Raw genomic sequence first — 23,254 nt, forward strand, 5'->3', positions numbered from 1 at the left:
GAAGTGCAATATCCAAGGTCTACTAGCCCAGGCTACAATGCAGAAGAGGCAGAGTGCTCACATGCAGGACTGAATTTAAGTATGTATTTTAGTCTAGTTGAGTTACATCCCTAAATGGATCATAACTGTATCTGTGACAACATTATTCCATCAATAATTCAAGATGAACCTCCTACAAAGGAAAAAGAGCCCTTTGCTTTCCACAAAGAGAAGAGAAATTGTGTTGCATGGCTCAGCAAAACTAAGAGTAACTGCATAAAGTACCACATAATTTATGCAGAAGCAGCTTGTCAGTTCTTTGTGGTGGATACTAAGATGCAAGACAGCATGCTACAAGCCAGTCATAAAAATAATTCCAGTATAGCTTTCAAGAATAAAAAACTCGAGAAAGATTTTTAGTGCTAAGAAATCTGAAAATGCAGAAAACAAGGAAAATTGCTTTTCAAGGTTGCTGCTGAAAGAACAAAAATCACACCATAGTATTATTCATATACATCACTTCTGACAGCAAATTAATTATTGCAGTTCTCCAAGTACTCATAGATAAAATGATAACCTGGGGGCAGGAGGGAGTTTTGTGCATTACCAACAATATATTACTTTTTTCACTGGAGAAAACAATTAAAGATTTTGCTGAAAAAGACACATTTTACTCTGTGGGCACTGATGCTTCAAGCCATGGAAATATCAAAATGTTTTCCACAGTTATTCATTTCTACAGAGATGAAAAAGGAATAATCCATCATCTACTCCATTTTTGTGAAGTAATGACACTGCAGTAGGAATTTTTGAAAATAGAGGAAGTTTACTAAAATTGATGCTTTAACCTTCAGCCACGCATTATTATTTGCAACTGATAATGCAAATACGAACTTCAGGGGACATACCTTTCTCTGCAATCTAATTAGCAAATACTTTTTCCAGCTATCTGGCCAGCTCATGAAATACATGCAATAGCAAACACATTACAGAGATATCATCCCTTTCATCCTGAGGATTTAAACCCAGTAATTTCCTCATTTTCCTGGAGAGTTTTGGAATTATAGGATAGATTTCATACTACAAAGCTTTGACCACATAAAGATTTTGTGGCATGCCTCCACAAAGTATGCTTTTTATAACTTGCAGACAAATGTATCTTAACAATTTTCCTATGTTTCTTAGAAAGATGAATATGAGAGATCTGCCTATAAAAGCTTTTATTCCTTTCCCAGAGTGACAACAGGTTAGGTTGGTGTTTTGTTTTGTTTTGTTTTGTTTTTCCAAAATATAATGTGGTTTATGACACATTCAGTGAAAGTGAATTCTCAGGAAAAGCCTAATGAAATAGTCTTGGGTCCTAAATGCAAATCTGCTCTAAAAACAAACCAAGGCAAACAGAAGAAGACAGAAAAGACTTGCCTGCAGTTCACCATACGTCAAAAAAAGCCAAATTCACGTTTGGATTTCAGAAGTATAACCTGGATCACCTGCTCTGTCTGAAAAGAGGCGGTCTTTTTAGGAAACGTTAATTATTAATAAAGGGTTGAAAATTGAAAAATATGCAGATTATTTGTACTAGGAATCACACAAAGAAGCTGAGAATACCTATTGGTTTCAGAAATCCTGTCCTAGGAAACGCTCTGTCAGTCTAACATCAAGACTGACAACATACACCATTTTCGAAAGTAACATGAAGCTGAAATGGTTATTGGAGGAGAAAAAATGTATATCTAAGAAAAAAAACCACATATCCCCTCAAATAAAATGCTTGTATTTTTCCTTTGTTATTTCCTAATACCATGCAAAAAAAAGGTGGTCAGCCTCTGCAATGGTTTCTCAAGGATTTTTAAAATATTACTCTGGATTTCTTTTTATTAGAAACTAGTTCCACTGTGAGGAGGATAACTGACCTTACAGAGATAATTACTGCTCTGAAACATAAACTCTTTTTAAGGCAAGATTGTAAGTTCAAAAATAAAAAACAGTTGCTACATTTCCATATGTCTTCTAAAAACTCCATTATCACAGTTAGAACAATTAGCCTTTCCAGATCTTACTGTGTCATAGAAAAATCTGATACTCCCCAGAACATCTCTCTTGAACATTAGGTCAATATTTTACATTATGACCTCACTTGGGCAAGAGCTGCCCTTTTTTTTGCCTTTTCAGGAGTTTCTAGTGCAACAATAGTTGACTTGCAATTCCAGATGAAAGGACTGCATACGTAAATACATGGACTTGGTTGTTTGTTTCTTGCGCACTCAGAATTGGTCCATCTGCACACACATCTTTTCAAACAAATGCACAGACAAATACTGACAAAATTATAATCTGATTGTTTTGGTTAAATTGCAAAACTACCCATAACTACCCTGCAAAATGCTCATCTATTTACACTGTAAACAAACGGTACCAAGCTGCTCTCTAACCACATGCTAATTACAGTATTTTAAGAAAGAAGCTGCACATAGATAACTTTTTTTATCAACCAAACAAAATTTAGATACAGTGTAAGTTTGTATTGTTTAGTGGGGGTAGGAGGGACATAATCTCAAATAGGGGATGAGAAGACATAGTGTCCTGGTTTAACCTGAGTTAGCAATCACAACCACAACAGCTACTGACTCACTCCCTGCCGTCCCCCAAATTGGGGAGAGAATTGAGAGGGAAGGGAGAAATTTGTGGGTTGAGAGCAGCTGAGTAGCCTGGGAAGAGGGAGAGCACCCTGGTCCCGAATGGCTGATCCCAGAGAGAGAGAGAAAAAAAAGTGAAAAAGGCTGAAAGGCTGAAGCAGGATGGCAAAACGCAAAACTAAAGGAACTTCTGAATGGAACTCAACCGAAATGGAGCAGAACCAGAACAGGTCTCTGCATCTATGTCTCTCTAGCTGGAAAACCCAACTCTCATTAAATATGAAGCATGATGCTAATGGGATGGAATATTCTCACTGATCACCCTGGATGTCAGTCAAGCTCTGCCCCACCCCTGCCCCACTTCCTCGCTACTCACCCCTGCAGGCACAGAGCTCAGAACAGGCCTTGGCTCCCAGACAACAAATAGATACCAGTAAACGCTTACATTCTCTTTGTTCCATGTCTAAGACACTGGAAAGTTACTTGAAGAAAAATGATAATCTTGTCCTGGGGTGTTATCTTCTTGTTATCAAAATGACCGTGCTAGCTACGAAAAAGAAAAGTACCTAACTACCTGAAGAAAATTAACTTGCTCTCCGGTAAACCAGCGCAGATAGACATCACATAAAAAAGGCACACTGCCAATAAATTTCTGGATCAAAACTCCATTTCTGTATTTCTTTTTACTACACTTTCTGTCACTTTTCATACTTCCACTTTTAGATACTTTTAGATAATATCCTTCCTTGGCCACATAAACGCAGCTATTTACAGTAGTCCCACACTGGTGCTAGTAAGACTTTTCAGTAAGTATGAAGCCCACAATATGGGCTCTGATTCAGAAAGTAACTTTATTTCATCTGCATATTCAAAATTTAGTTTTGGTTATTCAGTTATTAATGCAGCTGGTGGAAATATGGAGGTGACTGCTAAAGGATCTGCAAAGATTTTCTACAGATCTCAGCAGATGGCTTATATAGCACTCCATACTTCTTGCAGACTTTAATAACTGGTTTTATAGATTGTTGTTTTCTATAAGTGGCACAGAAATAGCCCAATAAAATGACCACAGTTTTATTTCTGTATGCTCATGCATTTTTTAATATCCATTTTTAAACATCTTTTAGCAGTAGTGAAATTAACGTCCATTATTTGTCAGGTGGCAACTATGTAAGATGTCTTCATATTTATTTCATTCATTGAATAAAAGAAACAGAACATAATAGGCTAATTTCATCTTATTTTGTAGGAAATCCTGGTAAAATAACAAGCTAGAATTCAAGAGTTTACCTCTCTGTTCTTTCAGGAATACCCAAGAGTGTGATCACTTCCCTTTATCTTTTTATCTTAGGTTTCTTTTGCTGCAGATGAATAATCTTCAAGGACTGCAGCTCTTATTATTATGCACTGGTGTTATTACTCTGTGCTATTGCCCAGTGTCATAGGATGATTTACTTCAGCAGCTAGCATGCAAGAAAAAAATTCATCATTTTCATTTTTAACATGACAAAGACAGAACTTCGGGTTACTTTCCATAATTCATATCACCATTCAATCCTTTCCTTATTGTGGTAGTAGGATTAATGTTAGTACCGATGCCACTCTATGTGTCTGAAGTGGCTCACTTCAGGGTTTTTCTTTCTGTTACTGAGCTGTTCTAAGCTCATGAATTTCTTTTGATTTCAAAAAGCTATGCAAGGTGTGTAGGAGTACTCCCCAACCCCGTCTGAGGGAAACCCTTGTTATTAAATTGCTTTTAAGCAGATTAGAGGAGAGAAGGCTGCGGGATCCAAGTTAAGTCCTTGACTGGGCATCACATCCTCCCAGAATTATCATCTCTTGTGTTTGAGAGGGAGAAATCTATACAATCATTTAGCAAACTTTCAAAAAATACTATGTCAGACAAAATATCAAAGTACAGCATGTCTGAATTAAGCTCATAACATATCAGAAGAGAGCAGAAAATTTTTATTTATTGGGAACTTTGCACTCAGCCACACTGAATCTGTATTCTGTTTCGTCTCAGTTGTAGGCATTATTATTGCAGAGAACAAATGGAAGAAGGAAGATAAAGGGCCCAGAGAAAAAAATAAATGTGAAAATATGAAAAACTGAACTGACAGATGAGTAATTCTTACACTTAATCAGAAATGGCAAATAATAAATGAAATGAATTTTTTAAAATGCAATCAAAATCAATGAAAGGCCATTTTAGCTTTGTTTTTGTATTTTAAGAAGTTTTTAAAATGTGATACACAGAAAACCTATTTCAGTTAAATTTGAAAACAATTATAGAGTAAAAAATATTTGGCTTAAAATAATGTAAAACAAGTAAAAAAGCAAAGTTTACAACCAATACTGTATGAGATGAAAGAACCGGTTTATCGCAGTGAATGAAAAAAATAGGAGATAAAAGAATGAGACAGAATGCAAAATGAAAGGATGTTTGTAAATAAAACATGACAAAGTTCAAACTATAGAAAAGGTCCCCTAAGAAGTCACCTCTTAAGACAGGATTGGCAGTAATATTTTTAATATAAAGAAGAAACTATTTATGTAAATAAGGCTATTTTATAAGGCTGTTTATGTAAAGAAGAAACTAAAGATGGAAATAATAATGCAAAGTTTACTAATCAATATGCATTACTTCCCCCCACACACCACACTTGACAGAGGATATGAGTCTGCCGTAGCTTGCAGACAGATGACTCAGGCACCAAAACTTGTATATGAACCTAACAAACACTAGAAGTTAATACCACAATTACATTATGTATAAACCACATAATATATTATCAAATATATTATTAAATGGAACTAAATATAGCAGCTGATGTCGGCAGTACTGTTCTCACTTGCAGTTTCTTTTTGAAATGGGGCACTATTTCAGTTTGAAAAATCAGTCTCCAGCATGTAGGTTAGAAGAACTCTTGTATCACACTGTATGAATAACAGATTGAGATTGATATTTTTTTACATGATCTGTCTACTTTTGACTAGAGAGTTCTATTTACTGGGTTATCTAAGTCTATATTCTTCTAAAAGCAATTCCAACAGAGGGCAGTACTCCTGATGAACTGTCCTGCCATAATTCACAGGCATGTCCAGAAAGACACAGACACGGAGCGTTCCTATATTCTACGTGAGATATCAACAAGCCTCAAGGTCAGAGATTGCAGCAACATTTCATACAGGCGTATAAATGGTGATGAGAAGAGCATAGTGTAGATGATCCCATGTTATAAGATTTTTGCATTCCCTGAGAAACACAAAATAATTGCAGAAAATTTGCTGGGCGAAAGTTATGAAAAATCATCAGTTATTAATTAATGTAGCTGAAAATACTTTGTTACTACTTCTGTCAAGGGTAGTATCATATAAAAGCAAAGTGACATGCTAAAAATTCCTATATTCATTAACTGTATTTTCCAGTAACAGATTTTAAATAAGATTTCAACAAGAGCAAAAGTAACAGTAAGAAAAAGGGATCTTTGCCTGTCTTGTTCGGTTAGGTCTCCCACAGCAAATGCAGCTGCTGTTGTTGTTTCATGTTACTTTTCTTTCTTAGGTAAGGACTATGTTGTCTCAACTTTGCAATAAAAGCTGTTAATACATTTTATTAGGAAGAATGTTCCCTCATTGTGCCCACATTTTCATGATGAATTCTTCACTGTAAAGCCTATCTGATGTTCAAATATACCTGAACATCGGCACTTTTAATACGAGGTTGTTATTTAAATCATTTTATCAACAATGACTATTATAATATATTCACAAACCTGAAGCACAGCTTCAAACTTCCACTCTTCTGAAGGAGAAGCTTAAATGAGATGACAGGCAAAGCAAGAGCCTCTCTCTGTACACCATGACAAGCTTGTGCCTGACTGGGAAATTTCTGAAGCAAAGCAGTTTTGTCAGCAAGTGCCAATTGCCTGAACTGAAAGCACTTTGCAAAAAGCACCAGTTTAATTACACTTCATGCATTTCATCCATCCAGCTATGGCACATGCAGTTACAGTCCATTGGAAATTGTTGTTATCCCCTATCAAACCATTTAGCTGAGACTTCAGAATCCTTGTCTGCAAGTCAGCCGAGGAGTAGGACAGCCCCCCAAAACTGACATTTCCCAAAGTTTCTCAGCTCAAGGGAATTCTCGCTACTTTTCCACATCCCCAGGTTCGATGCAGCCTGCTGCACTTCTACCCCTACAGATTAAAATGAACCTTGTTCTTGGGAATACTAACAGCATCCAGCTGGAGAGGTCGAGAGCAGGTGTGAAGAACCCTTCAAAATTTGCAGGATTTGGCTAATTGCCACACCTCATTTCATATAGGTGAGTACAGCATACAAAACCAAATTAAAAGGTCTGCCATGTTTGCGACTTCACTTTTCCCTTCTTTTCAGCATATTCGTGAAATCTGTTTCCATGCAAAAAAGCAATGCTTCCGTTTTCCGTTTTTGTTTTCTTAACTTCTTGACATCTCCTTTATATTTTTCTAAGTTAACTGATACTAACAAAAGTTATACTGCTTAATCAAAGATATCTTTCCTCCATAAATGTGCTAATCTTGCCTTCACTTTGCACATAAAAAAGTGTCCTAAGCTCGGATGACAAATTCATACAGATAAAGGTGAATAGATTATGCAATACATTAAGAGTTACATGTGAAAAGATAAATGAAAATATTGTATACTTGTTTTCATAATGCAGCCTTCAACCTCGCATGCATTATTCCTCTCTCAAACACTGTTATTCCTTCCCCCACTGTGTACTAATTTCTGGTTTGCCAAATGACCTCTTCAAAATTCACCAGCAGCACCTCCTGTGTGAAAGCAGGAGCAGATCTCTTAATTGCATATAATGATCTTGAATCTATGTTCCGTTTTCTTTAAGTGCAAGGATGGGAGGGAACTGTTCATCTTTGTTATATGTGGAAACTATAACATGGTTTCTTTAACTTACAGATTTGATATCAAGTTTCTGTGGTCTTAAATGCAAAAAGGACTGAAGTGTAATGCTATGGAGAAGGCACTGAAACAGATGTGATGGCATCAAATGAAGTTAAAGTTGGCAAACATCTCTTAAGGTTAGATAACTTCCTGAAACAATATGCTTTGCGGAAAAAGAACTGCTACAAAGGAAAGAATTTCCCAATGGAGGAACTCCGTGCTTTAAAGCTATCATTAATTTCTGTCTCAAAGATTAACCTAAAGCCCCAACAATAAACTTATTTATTTTACTTGGACATTAGCAAATACAGTCACTAGTACTTCTACCTCAAGGATCCTGGCCATTTGCCTCGACTTACCCGCTTATGAAGACGTTCTGCTTCCTCCTGATACGCGGCGAGTTGTTGTTTCCATTGTTTGACGTTGGCAGTGGACTCCAGCAGGGCTGCTGTGAGCTTAGCGTTATTACCCTTGAGCGTGGCCAGTTCTGCCTCCCAATGCTTGCTGATTGTCGAACTGCACAGACAGAATGAGAATGATCAGAGCTCCAAAATCTCTTCCTTTTTTTTTTTTCATTAAAATGCCTTTTTTTTTTTTTTCAAACTACACAGGAAAAAAAAGAATTATGCAAAAATCCTGTGACTGTATGTCCAAATGATAATCCAAATGCTGACATCATCAAAATTGTAAATTCAGAAAACATAAATATATCATTATTGGAAAGCAAACTCTAACCTCTCAGTTCAGCAGAGTATTTTTTTTAATAAAATGTTAAGGATGATGAAATCCACATCAGCTTCCCAAAAGCAACAGTGTATAATTCTATAATTCTGTAATATGTATAGGATTAGTTATTATATTAATACATACATTGAGTGAAAGTGCTTTTTAAATCTACTACTTTATGAAATATATTGTAGAAAAATATTTGTCATCAACTTGAGTAAAGAGAGCTAATGTAGTGCTTTGGAACTGCAGCTTAGTTGTCTTAATGTAAGCCTTCTATCATTGAAATGTACTTTCTCTTATTAAATACCATATTTAATTTGTACTTGCAAACTCAAAGATATTTAATTTCAACACCCTAATACTATTAATATGCCTTTCCTCAGTAATATCAGCAAAGAAACTAGAGATCAAGGAACACAGAGATATTATTGCTTTGTTGCAAAGAGACAGACAATGTTGGGGTTTACTGGAAGTAGCCCATGCAGGAACAATCTTTGCCTAGAGTTTAGTTATTCTCTGAGAAAACACAGGGCTTTAATTTTCACAGGTAATTAGTTTGCCATCATCTACAGACTCTACATTTGCACTCAGTATGCATCTCAGACATATCAGGTGAATGTATTAGTATGCAAATAGCTCATTAATGCTTACTTGTATAATGCTAACAGCATATAAGGTTCACACCTACATGGAAAATACACAGAGAAAATATTTCATTTTGTCTAATTGGCTTACTATTAAATGCATAATGGAAAACCAAACAGCTGTAACTCTGGTCAAAATTATTTTGTATACAGTTTTGTGATGAATTATGATGAATTATCATAATTTATTTATTATAATAAACATATTTTAATATGCTTAATTTAATTATAACTTATTACTATTTTGCATGTAAGTTTATAGGTTTATGTGACCTTTGTACGTATGAACAATGAAACATTCTGCCGCCATTTTGTGCATCCAGTTTCTTTCTTCCATTTCATCATATGCACAGCCCATCCCACTAAAGTGTATTTCCAAAATGTTATGACTCCTCTAAGTGCTTCTTAGGTGTTCAAGCCCAACCAGCCATTACATACCATTTCAGATCACATCTACTTTTTCACTAAAAAATATTGTCTGATTCTTCCAGGCTCCAGCATTTCCTTCCAAAGACGCTGCTTTGTCCCCTTGAACAAGCACACAAGTTCCTTCAGAAGAGGAATACAGGTTCTTTCAAAAATGCTATAGCATTTTGTGATCTATTCAACTAATTAGAAGTTCACCACTGGAAACTGTAAATTTTAGGTGACTACACTAAAATAACGACAATCCTACTTTATCAGTGAACACTGACTCACATATTGGACAACACATTCTATAAAAATAATGAAAAAAAAAAAAGTCTAGTTCATTATTGTATTCATAACTCCTCCTTGATGTTCTGATCTGGCAAGCAAATATCCATTCCAGACATTTCACGCAAGTAATTCTATTTAGTAGTCCTGCTCTAGCAGGTCTGGTAGTGAATTGTGTGTGTGCATGACACCTACTCATGTTTACAAAATGTGCCTTACTACTCATCTTTCCCCACAAAAGACACATACACACCAGATTTTATACTGATGTAACACAGCAGATCAAAAGCTTTGTATCCGGGACAGTTACATGATGAGAACTGTTTCATCACTTAATATCCTAATTTAATATGCAAACAGAAAAGTGAACGGATTTTTTTTTTTTCCAAGTAATTATTTGTAAACCCACAATGATAAAAGGTAAACTTCTAACCCATGATGATGCCAGAAGACAGACTCTCAGGTGCTACTGAGTGATAATGCAAGGGGGATTCATGCTGTGTTTCACCTCCACCTTTGCCCAGTGCCCTTACTACCCTGCCAAGAAAACAGTCAGGAGCTCTTAAGTTATTGCTTGTATACTGGAATGTCAGCATTAAATATGAAGCACATATTTTCTATTACTTCTATGGCTACCCTGCTTCAAAATCCAGAAGATTTATTTGGAGCTGGTTATTTTTAAATTGGTTATTTTCAATAGGAATGCACCAGTATTATTTTTCAATCGTACACTTTATCCCTAAGAGATCTACATAGTGCGCAAGAACATGCCTACTGTAATGATGAAGTTATTAGTTTGTTGCATGTGCTTTTTTTCTATAAATAATTTTTACTGTATCTTCTATAGATTGTACTATAGTTCCATAAAATAAAAACATATTACTTAAATTAGTCTAGTTTTGTATCTGATAACACAACGGCCTCTCAACTATTTAGACTCATTCTGTTTCTTCTTATAAAACTCCACATTCTCTCACATAAACACAATCATGTGATGGATATCATATCAGGAAACAGAATCAAGGATGTGAATTTTTTGTTTCATGAAACTGTAATTTTATTTAAATAGCCCATAACCAATCCTGGAAGTACTGACTGACTTTTTTCAAATAATTCCTTGACAAACTCAAAGGAACAACAACAAAAAAGACAATTAAAATTATGCTTTGTGGATTATTTTGGTTAAAACTGTATTTATTTGGTTTTAGATTAATTATTTTAGGACCAGACAAAAGCACACATACAGCAGGCTGTTCTTAAGCTCAATTAAGAGTATCTGCATTGACGCCTATATCTGTAGAGCTACATTGGTTCAATGAGAACTCTCCCTTGGAAGAGAAGATGCTGAGGCTAACACCTGGGAGAGGGAACACATAGATCCAGAAGCTGAAGGACACGTGTGGAAAATTCAAAGGGCTTCCAACAACTGCTAGAGCCCATGGCCAGAATTTTGACGGTGGAATATCTGCACTGCAGTCCCTCAGGACAGCACAGGAGGACTGCACATACTCATTCTCTCTAAAACCTTTTACTTAATTCCTGTTGGAAAGGTTTTTTGCTAAATAGTATTGACTTTGCCCTGGATGCATTAGATTCTGTCACAGAAAATACATACTCCGCTCTCTCAGGTTGTCCTAAGAGTTGTAAATATCTCAGGTGTTCTGAGATTATTTGCTCTAGGAAGTACATGAAATAAGAACACCTACTCAGTGATCAAAGTGATCCAAACTGCAATGCAACTTCTAGAGAACACCTTTCAGTTTTGCACAGAAGTGCAAAAAGAAAAACTCTGTCTCTGCATTGAGGGACGCAGGCATACACATTTGCACTCCTGTGGTGGAAGAATTCAGTCTGCATACAGATTTTATTTTTTATTTTTATTCTTTTTTTTTTTTTCCTGAAAGCCATCCATCCCTTTGCTGGCAGTGTCACAATTTCATAATTCATTTCTTCAGACCTGTCAGAATTAACATCACTGACTGCCTGGCACAGGCAAAGTTTCAAGACGGTCCTTCAAAAAAAGAGAGATATCCCTAACAGTCCTACTTGTTGCTTGTTTCTCAGCGTGAAAAGCTCCGTCAAACTTTTAAAAATACCTGAACAGAGAACAAAGCCTGGTCATTTCCTTTGTGAAATTTCTGAACATCTGACAATAAGAGAGTAAGCTGTTTTGCATACATCAACAGATTATTGCCAAACATAAGAGGAAGAATGGGCCTCTAACAGATAATAGCAAAATATTAATTTTATTGGCTCAACTGATCATGCTATACAAAAAATGCTTTCATAACAGAGGTTTAGGTCTCATTGCATAGAAAATTAACTTTGCAATGACAACTGTTCATGTTGTAAGCACTTCTTACCATGCAAAAGGTCAAAACTCCCCTGACTGTTGGTGCTGGCCATGGTATCTGATATGTATGTAACCCCAGGCATGTTCACAGTCGAAACACCGCATGGTACTCCACCACCAAAGCAAAGGGTTCAAAGTCAGATATTTAACATCTACGGCATCCCGTAATTTGATCACTACCACGAAACACTGTTGGCTGGTATCACGCAACCTAACGGTGACAATCCCTGAAAATTAAAGTAGCAGTCAGTGATCTTCCACACTTAAAGGCATTCTGACCAATTAACATCAAGCAAATCTCCTTGCTCATTGGGGATTACTTACAACCCCAGTAAGTCACTGAGCAATGGCTTTGCTATCTGTCCATCTGTGACCTGAATAGAATGCCAGGGGCTATAAATGCATGATTATCTTTCTCTGCAAAGCCGGTCACTTAAAGAAAATTAATCCGGAAAGCTCCAGCCACCATGTTTAGCCAGTTGGAGAAGGCTCACGAAGGCAGGGGGCAGGGAGCACACGTTAATGAGTTGCATCCAGAATGAAGTTATTTTGAGATATGCCTTCATGAAACAAAGAAACAAAAGCAGTTCAAATAGAGATGCTTTCTGATTTTGAACCAGTATTGCTTACGCACTGTTTGCCGAGTTGTATGCAGCACCAACACCATACAACATGGTTTAAACTTTATTTCACATTTAAAGACATAATATGTTTGCAGAATTCTGCTTTATTAATATTTTATGCGTTCAATATCGTATTCAGTGCATAAAACGAATTAATTTAAAACTGGATTTCTTACTACAGTGTAGTCATGGTTTCAAAGACTACAGTTACTCAAGACAACATAAATTCTTTTCTTCAGGTGTCACTGTGTTCTGCACTGCAGGTGTATGGTGAGCAGCACTGTGCTGGGACAGCAGAAATTAGGAGTAATTCAGCTGAGCAGAGAATGGATTACTTTCACTACAAAATCTGGCATCTGGTGTAGTAACTAATACACAAGACTTGATAAATATGAACAGAGCAGAGTTCCTGTAGCTGCTGCCCAGATTATAAATAGTGGCATGTGTTGGAAGCAGCCCAAGAGTCTGGTGGAGTCAGCATTACCAACCAGTGGAGAGGTACATCAACAAGCTGGTAATGAGGCACTAGCCGTGCTGGCAGCAAGGGGTGATCCCCTCTGATGGCCTTGCTGGTGAGCCTTACAGAGCAGCTCTTCATGCTTAAGGAAGCAAAGGGGGGTTGTGAATGATTTGGTTCTGTTACAGCAGCATCTAAGAGCTCTGGTGAACTCAAACAGTGCAGCTCGTTCTCTTCAGAAGTGTAAGGCAAGTGTTTGGATTTATGTAGAACTCCCTGGTGCATTTGGGAAGGAATTCTGCACAAGGTCCTTACAAAATCCTCCATATGAAATAAGCTTCAGATAATACTTAGGTCTCAGGCTGGAAGGGTGAGATCTCTGCAACAGGCTACACTTGCTATTCCCTACATTGGAATGATGTGACTGGTCTATTAGATGGAGATGTTGACTTTTCTGGCACAGAAGATGAGTGCAGCATCTCTCGAGGTATTCCTAAAAGCTCACAAGAATCCTCCTCTCATTCATGCTGAGAATGAGAGTTAAGCTCCTCACTTCAGGTCCTGATTTCAAAGAAATTTTAAACAGGCATTTTGGGAATTTCACTCCTTTTCAGAGATTTCAAAATACATCTTCTTTGGCCATCTATTAAGTGTGTCAAATTACTCCCTGACAGAAAGGATTCAAACATGATGGGTTTAGAGTTCGTCCTGCTGTTAGTCCAATGTACCATACACTCTTGGTAATGATGCAGAAATTTCTCCCTCTCTCCTGAACATTCAAAGCAAAATTGGAAACAGAAAGGGGTTTTGTCATTGATTTAATTATACCTAATTAGGAGTCCTACAATGAGTTGGAAGCTGAAGAGCGAGCAGTGGAGTGGATCAGGCCCTGTCTCCCTATTCCAGAAAGAGGCAAGAAATAAAACTTTAGAGTTGTTTTGCCATTTTAGTCTTCACACAAAGCCCTCTTCTTCTACAAGGTCAGTAGATTCAGCCACTGAAGACTCCAAACTTACGTACATGAGGGACACAGTCACCCACAGTATAGTTAAATAATTAAAGACCAGCAAAAGAGGGAAAACCACGGTAAGAATGACAGGTATTCTGAGAAGAAAACTTAATAAAGAAAACAAAATTGCCTCTTCACAGCTACCACTTATTGTCTTATCTGTAGTTGTGACTAACTGGACACACACAAAAGAAAGTCTTATTGACAAACTGGGTTTTATTAAAAAAGGGTAAATCCTCTCAAAGTTACAATCAAGAGGTAATTACCAGGAAATTGCTTTGAGTTAAATATTTTTAGTGAGGGCAATGAGAAACTAATTAATATTCAAAGAGATTCTTATCCTTAATTGGAGTATTCAAAAGAATTTTTAGCAAAGGAGGATAGCTCCCCTGGGGAGAGAAGTAGAAACATTAACAGAGCATGAAAGATGTGTTCTTCCCTTTGGGATAAGGAATATCTACATGATCTCAATGGAGTTACATCAGCACAAAACCATGGAAACGTAGTTCTGAATGAACTCTTTGGATTGTTTACATGACAAATTCAATCATAGCAAAAAAGATGAAGGAGGCCCTTAAAGCACATGGTACTAATAACAAAGCCACACACACCTACTGGAAGTGAGAAACACAGATGAATGGCTGAAACCAGCAGGTGAGAGTGTAACTTTTCTGAAAGTCTATAAATCTCTACCAATGTTGAAGGTTTATCCCACTCCAGGATATATTTTGTTTTGTTTTGCACACCCTTTTGCTCAACTCAGAGCTACAATATGCTTGAACTCCCAATTTATATGCCACTGTAGAAGACAGAAAAGCAGAAGCTTTTTCTGCAAATTTGGGCAGAGGGGTGCTTACGGAGCTGTTACAGATTTCTCTTTCAAGGCGTTTCATCTACGATCTTTTGCTTCCGTTCAGACTTTCAGTTTGACCATGCCCTCAAATTCCGAATCGTCCGAAGTACCGTGAAGCCCACAGATGGAAGAGTTGCCTTTCCAGTTCTGTTACATGAAGTCCTGTTCTCAGGCATCTCATGTGCTATGCTTTATCGGCTCACTGAGGAAGGGTCAATATCTTTGCAAACTTGATGCAGGAAGATGACCAAAGAGGTTAAGTAATGGTACTGACTCTTTCCACTATATAGCAAGACCACTATGCAATGCAAGTTGGTGGTTATTCCCTATTTAGATCCACCACCTAAACCCATGTTCTGTACTTTGTAATACAGTTCATCACAAGGCCTATAGAAATGACCACAAGATGGACCATCTTTCAATATGCAGGCTTATCACTGAGGAATAGACTGATTTTTCAAGGAAGGAAAATTTCACGGAAATGTTCTCTATGGCAACCCAGCACAGTATGCCTGCAGAAGACAACAAAGCCAGAGAAAAAAAAGCCCAAGTATGGTGGTGTTTGCTGCTCATTGAAACACCAAGAGTCAACAGCAACAGAAGAGCTCCTGAAAGGCACTCCATGGGATGCAGAAGATTGGGTATGAACACAAAATTAATGCTTCAGCTATGATCCTTATCAACCAATGACTTAGATCGCAGTCCTGACCCAAATTAAACTGGGTGACAAATAGAACAGCCACACTTCTCCACAACAAAGTTTCCAAGCTTCTTATATTGTCTGTTAGTGTATGCTGGGTGTTATTTAGACCAGTAACATTTAAACTCTGTTTCTCGTTAAACTTACACTGTTAAGAATAGTTTTATGCATGTCTTTTGTACACTGCATCACAATGCAAAAGACTTGTGTTTAACTATTTTCATCATAGTAGCACTAAGAAAATCCCTATTTCTCTGAAGAGGCTCCACTTTAATTTTATTCTTTTAAAGAGGTATCATTTTTGTCTCAGTCATTTAATTTTATACAGGGGAGAGACAATAGGTTATCTCTTCATGATGGCCACTGAGCATAAACCAAAATCAGTAACTCTGTCTTATAACTTTTAGCCCTTCGCAAAAGCAAGCACGTCTAATTAATTTCTAGCTTTTTTTTTTTTTTTGTGCTGGGTGTTAAAATCTTGTAGACCTAACATCATATACTATAAAAAATTTAAAAATATTTGTTCTTGCTCCCTTACTGAAATTGCTTATCAGTACCACAACAAGTATTTTATTCTCATGCCTGTGAGACCTTGCAGACCTAAAATCTTATCACATATTCTGAAAAAAGTATAAAAATATTTGTCCTTGTTACTTTAGTGAAATTGCTTATTGATTTAACTGGAAATAGTTTATTCTCACAGTTGCAATGTACCTCATATTTTTCACCAATTATCAATATTCAGTAAGTTTTTCAGTGCATTGAACACTAGGCATAATTCCTGGCTTTTGCTATGCTGCTGAGTACTTCAAATATTCCAACTAAACTACATTTTCAAAAGCAACCTAAGTTATTTAGAAACTTACATCCCATTTTCTAAAATGACTAGGTATTTGGCTGCAAAGAAAGTCAAATTGACTTGGGCTCCTATGGCACTTAATCACTTTATGAAAGCAATTAGATGATGTGGTTATCGGCAAGTCAGATACCAGCACACCATGACCCAGACACTAAAATGATCTGAATTACAACCACTTTCATTCTGGAACTCATTTGTACACACAGGAATTTGAAGCAGTTTAACTGTAAATTCGCACTTTGAATCAGTAGTGATTAATTTTGCTGAGGTCCCTGGCTAGACAAAACCCTGTGATTCTTTCAAAAATCCCACCGATAACAACAATTTCTGTGTCCATTGAACAAATGTGCACTGTGTCAGCAATGCAACAGAAGACAATGGAGCATTTGACTGCCCTATGCTTCTCTTACTTGGGTGGTCATTTATTGAGTGCTGTTCTGATTTTAAGAGTTTCACTGAACCTTGCTCTCAATTACACCTTGGTGAGTTTGAGAAACTTCCCCAGCTTCACCACAAAAACGCTGTGCTAGTAAGGACAAGGAATAACTCTTCTCCGAATGACCACACCTGCACCACTAAGTAAAACAGGGCCAGAACGCCATGAGCTTCTGAAGGACATAGGGATCAGGGAGCTGGTGTTCTCTGCAAACTGCCCTGGTCCATGTCAGCTGGACAGGCAGATCCCAAGCACAGTTTGCATGGTCAGATTTAGCACCTTTCCATCTCTACAGTCTTCCAAAGCTTCATGTGATCTGCGACCTTCCCTTGCCCATCTGAAACGCTCCTGGGAATGCAACACACATTTGTGCTTTTGTGCAAGGAAAACCCTGCTCTGGTGGGTGGCAATGCAGCCCTCAGATTATTGCAGGTATGTGGAACTGTGAAAGGACTGCATATGAAACAGTAACTGTCCTACAGCTGCAAGGACACTGCATGGGTGCAGAAGAAATCCCGTGTCATTGCTGTAGCACATGGAAATGGTTCAGCCCACAGCCCGCAGTGCCAAGGCCCATTCTGTTTAGCCATATAGATGGGGCCCATGAGGCTGCTGCAGCTACAGATGGATTCTCTGGAACTCAGCAGAGATTCTCAGCTTTGCAGCAACAGAGAGAAGACTGTAAGAGCTTTGAGTAATGGCAGCCACATGTAGAACAGTGAGGTGGCTAAAGGGACTTCTCCCAAAACCTGTAAACCTGATATGCACCATGTGCAAGGGCTGGAGCTCCTCAGCATGAGCCTCTGCTTGCATTTCTAGGTACTATCACAGATTTAGGTGGAGTGTGTTCTACTAGCAGCTGTTGGGAGTGTGAAAGAACTGCAAGTGCCTATTTTAGATCTTAGTTGATCCTCTGTTAGCGATACTGCAGGAGAGCTCAGCCTCTAAGACCCCTTAATGCTGGTTCCTGACTTACTTTAATAGCAAACACTAAACAATCACTACAGCTGCAGGGCCCCACAGCTCCACTACCAGCAGCAGAAAGACATAATATAGGGTGACCTACAGAAATACATGATTAGGCAGTTGCATAAAGACTCTGAATTATGACTATTTGGCTTCCACCCAGCAAGTGCATTAGGTTATCTTACAATATCAAATAATAACTATTAGTGCAATTCATTTTTGCATTACAGTTGCCAGTTTGTTTATCCCTGTAAATATGACTACATACATTAATTGCACAGCTACTGCAGTAGATGAACTGTCAGTTTACATCTGGACAACAAAATAATTCAAATCCATTAAGGGAAAAGAAGCTATGTGACAGCATTGCAAATTTAATTAAGTCTCATTTATGCACTGTGATAGACATACAATTACTTAAGACTCAATAGCCTTTCTATAAAGCCCAAACTAAACTATCTATGGAGCTGTCACAAGTATGTTGAAGAGCAAGCAGTAAGTCACATCAACTATACGATCACACTAAAACATTTATTGATGTATACATTTCAACAAAACAACTTGGAAGTGAGTTGCAACACTTATAAGGTGATACTGCAACTTGTGTTTTTCCATCCCGGCTTTTTACAAGAATTGAAGTATTAAATTTGCCTGGTTTAAACCAAATCTGAATCGAATAAAAGAAATAATTTCTTGCTCTATGTTCATCCTAGAGTCAAGTTTACTAAAAGGAGATTAAATGGATAAAATAAAAGATTAAATTTAATACATGGGAAGTCTCTGATACGGGCACTTCTATGAATTACAGGTTAATACTCAGAGGAATGAATCTATACAGGTTTTTCTCTCTCCCCTATTGTAAAAAATTCACAGTTTTTAAGAAAAAACCTAACATGGCACCTTCCTTCATTCACTGGTAGATGCTAGTTCTTATTTACTCAGTCTAGACTAAGCAATCTCAGGTTTCCTTCAGCTTCTCATGAGAATAATCATAGGTCAGATGATTTGGCTCAAAAATTCAGCTGGAGGTTAAGAATATAATTTATAGATCTTTCTTCCCACTTCAACTATTAATTGGTCCAACAGTTTCAAAGAAGAATATACAGCTTGGCTCCCCGCTTCTCTCCCTGCCCACCTTACTTAGCTCATCACAAGCCCAACAGAGTATGAGGCTGCACATGAGTTTTGCTAGAGGTGAATTCCTGGGCAGCAGAGCACATGCTGAGCTGCCATCCTTTCATGAGGCTATGCCTATGTGCCACTGCACTGTTTCAGCAGGTCTGTTTTCTAACATTGTGAGCTCATTTTCACTTTCCCTGATAAGGCACATAGACTAGGAAAAGGATGGGGCAAACAGCATGATATGAAGACATTTAAAAGACAGCTTTCCTGAGCCTCCTGCTGTGCTGAGCATAAGCCCAGCACAAGTGATCCCGAAAGTATTAAAGTAGAATTAAACAAGAATACTAAAATCTCTGGAGGGTGTAGAAAGAATGTGCTATATAATTGGTGTTGTCATGTAATTACTTTAGTTTTAAATTTCTGAGTACTTCCTAAGTAAAGTGAACAGGTAAGTCACAGTCATACATAGCGATCAGTTAGATCACACTTTGGGCATGTACAAAACTATTTTAGCTATCCTCTTAAAATTCAGGCCTACTTAATTTGATTGTATTGCCTACCTGAAAAAGCATTTGGTTTCAGACAACAAAATCATATCTTATTTCTAGACCTATTTTCACTATAGTAAGGGGAAAAAAAATATTCTTCCTTTGCCAAACTATGGGGTTGGGTAACTTAGAGAGGAGTTCAGTCAATTCAGTTTTAGGGTTTTGGTTTGTTTTTTTTGTCTGAGCTGTGTTGCTCAAATAAAATTACTTCTTAATTTCCTATGTGGTTGCAGTCTCCCAGAAGAATGGTTTCCACTATTTTAATTTCAAAACCAAACCCTTTGCATTTAATGACAGGAAGACAGAACATCATTACACCACAGTGCCACAGAGTAAAATCTGCAAAGGAATAATGCCACCATTGAAGTTCATCACAACAAATGGACTACACGTAATGTTTTATTATGGTGCACTTGAGAAAACAGTCCTAGAGATCCCAGACATTTTATTTTAGCACCTTCACTCAGCTCCAGCTTTCTTCATTTGCCGAATGGTTTAAGAGCCGATTAAAAAAACCCTCTTATATTCTAGTTCATTGCTGATTTGTGCCAAGCCAATTCATTACAGATGATACTTGATGGCTGTTTGGTGTCACTGTAAAATACCTTGATGATGCTTATGAATTGCCAGTTGTCCACATCTCACTGAAGTGCTATGCAGCAACTTAGATTCATCTCAGCAGTGCCCCTCATTGTATGATCAAAACACTGATCAACACAAAACACTTTCTGCCTGTACTACAAAATGTCACTGGCATCTACAGGGATATTAAACGAACTCAAAAGATGTGACTTTAGATACAGAAAGCTTTCCTAAAGCGTAGAGCTGATGGAAAACTAGAGGAAATGTTGATCTCCATTTAGGTGTATTCCCTACTTTATTCTTCAAGCTAACTCTTTCCTTGGCTATGTGTTAAGTACTTCATATTTTTGACAGACAAAATTCCACTTCTCTGTTTATGTGTGCTTGCCCCTAACCTCTACCTGTGTCTGCAGGATGCAGGTCAATGCTATTGAAGTTTCACTGCAATGGGTCTGCCTACTACAACGTGACAGAAAATAAACAACATGACACGACTATGTTCAATAACACAACTTGTTCAGGTGGAGCCTGAAAGCCTGAATACTGTTTGCATGTTCAGATACAACGTGAAATGGCTTAAAATGAAGCAACTTTGGACTGCTATTGATCAACAAGCTTTTATTCTGAAGGGCTTATGCTCCTGGGGGTTTATGCTATCTGGACAGGAACAATGACCTGGAAAGTCAGAAGAGTGAAAGGAAGAGCCCACCAGGGAGCAACAGCAAGCTGACAGCAGTGCCGGGGAACCAAATACTATGTTGCCTCCATTTAAAACAGGAAGCACAGGATCATAATGTTGGCAGGAAGTACGATTAAAGGCTGGACCTGGTAAAGAGAGCTTAGTGGATGAAACCGATCTTCCTCTGGTTTAGATGTCTAAAAGCTAAGAGAGGTTAAGTACCCTGCAATGGCAGTTCATCAAATTGGTCTTAGGTGCCTATCTGGGAGGAAGTGGATCAGGCACTATGCAAGCCCCTCAGGTGTCATCTGTTGACCTCAGTTTCATGTAGACGTGGCAGAATTTGCTCTTTCTCTCACAAAGGACCCAGGACACAGCATTCTCCAAAGGAATTACTACCTCAACTAGGTTTACTTGTAAAGCCTTCCTCTAAATAAGAGAGTAATCTTTAGCAATCTTAATTTGTCTGACAAAAATGACACAGTCCAAAAACTTGTCTAATTTTAGTTTTAAAATATGCTTTTTTTCAGTAAGTGGGCAGAGGTAATCCATTTGGCTGAACCCTATCAATAAATATCTAAGACCAGCAAGTGGTTTCATCAAGTTCACCGTAATTTCTCTGCACCACACAGACAACTGTATGTTGTCTCTGAACTGGAGAAGTCAACAGACACAGCACAGTTAGTTCCTAAGCCACATCATGTGCCTGGAAAGGAAAAATATTCCAGGGCACGGAAGCATTCATGCAGCAATATGCAATCCTCCTTTTGTGTGACTGCTAGAGGAGCCCATCCCAGCCGCTCAAGGTAGAGTTGCTAATTACAGTTGCTAATTCTGAAGATTTAACTACATCATCAGTGAGGTAGCAAAGGAATAAGAGCTACAGCCACCTCCTAAACTTAAGCCCCATCTCTGCTTCCTTTTAACACAAGCAGAATTTGGCACAGCAGTCTATCTATCTCAACTCTTCAACAGGAAAAGAATCCATAACTTAAAATTTGTTGCCAGCTATCATTGGCTCTGACATTCATGGTCAATCTCCTAGGAGAAAGTTCCCTGAATAAAAATTGGCTAATTTTTAAGTCCATATGGGCTTTCTTAGCACCATCTAAGCATTTTATAAATGGCAAACCCCTTGGATCCAATAACCCATGTAGATTATTTTAAGAGAATCCACAGATAATAACTCACTAAGACTTTAACTGGAAACACTCCATGACTTAAAATGCTTGGCAGCTTCCAGCTCAGGTCAGATATAGGGTAAATTTCCCTACATCATATCTAATGGTATCCTTATAAATGACAGCAGGAATAAAATGAGTAACAGGCTCTTAAGCTTAAACATTTGCAGAAGATGGTGCTAGCCAGACAGATTTCTGTTTCCTGAGCATATCTCTTCTCCAAGGAGAGGGGGCAGCTAAGAAGGGAGTAAAACAGAAAATACTAAAAAGCCTATAAAAATCCATAAAGTAAAATGATCATTTAATCTCCAATGAGAGTTGTTAAAGGACAAAAGTACAGTAATTTAAATTCTGCTTGTAATTTTGAGAAAAATGAGTTCTACACTGTTTCAAGAATGGTAATTGTTTAGTCATTAATGGTGTCATCATAGGTGTATGTTTATCATCAGGCCTTCCAGAAAGCAGTGGAACCATAACCACACAGCATATGTAAGATTTAAAATGTGGGTATCTATCTATCTATCTATCTATCTATCTATCTATCTATCTACTTGTATGAGAAGTCCATGTAATGTCATGATCCACCACTACACCTGAGATAACACAAAAGGCAGAGTAAATTGTTTGTATTAGTAAAACAAAGACTCAACTGGTATCAATCAAATACATTCAGTGGTGCTTCACCTGCACTAAAATGTACTCAGCTACAGACTTTCTTTCCCCACCACACCTTTAAAAAATTATTTCCTCAAGTATTCCACTGGGTTTGGCCCTATTGCCTAAATACCTTAATGTATATGCTTTCTCTTAAAGTAAAGCAGATGGATGACGTACAGCAACACAGATCTTTCAGAAGAGCAGGAAAACCAGACACTATACATGGTGCAGGGTAGAGGGTCCAAGTGAATTAGAAGCACAAAGAGCATACATTACAAAAGAGCCACCAACTGAAAGGTTTGGGCTTTGTTGTTATTATTTTGCTGGAGTTGGAGGGGGTTTTGTTTCAGGTGACATAATTTTAGCCCCTGTCTTCTCAGTAAAGTAGGAAACTAATCCTGGTACAGAAAAATAGAATGGTTTGGGTTGGAAGGAACCTTTAAAGATAATGTAGTCCAACCTCTCTCCCACAGGCAGGGATACCTTCCACTACAAGTGGCTGCTCAAAGCCCAAAAGTGACCTTGGACACTCCCAACTTCTCACATCCACAACTTCTCCAAGCAACATATTCTGGTGTCTCATCACCCTCATTGT

The 23,254-nt window shown here is 37.7% G+C and overlaps 1 protein-coding gene across 1 annotated transcript in view; it reads right to left on the reverse strand.

Annotated features, from left to right (window-relative positions):
* Positions 1-23,254, reverse strand: part of HOMER1 (homer scaffold protein 1) — a 90,173-nt gene that overhangs the window by 11,961 nt on the left and 54,958 nt on the right. Inside the window, exon 6 of the mRNA XM_065047397.1 lies at positions 7,925-8,081. Coding sequence (XP_064903469.1) covers positions 7,925-8,081 — 157 coding nt within the window. The remainder of the gene's footprint in view (positions 1-7,924; positions 8,082-23,254) is intronic.

The sequence above is a fragment of the Columba livia genome, chromosome Z (assembly GCF_036013475.1).
Source record: "Columba livia isolate bColLiv1 breed racing homer chromosome Z, bColLiv1.pat.W.v2, whole genome shotgun sequence".
Taxonomy (NCBI): domain Eukaryota; kingdom Metazoa; phylum Chordata; class Aves; order Columbiformes; family Columbidae; genus Columba; species Columba livia.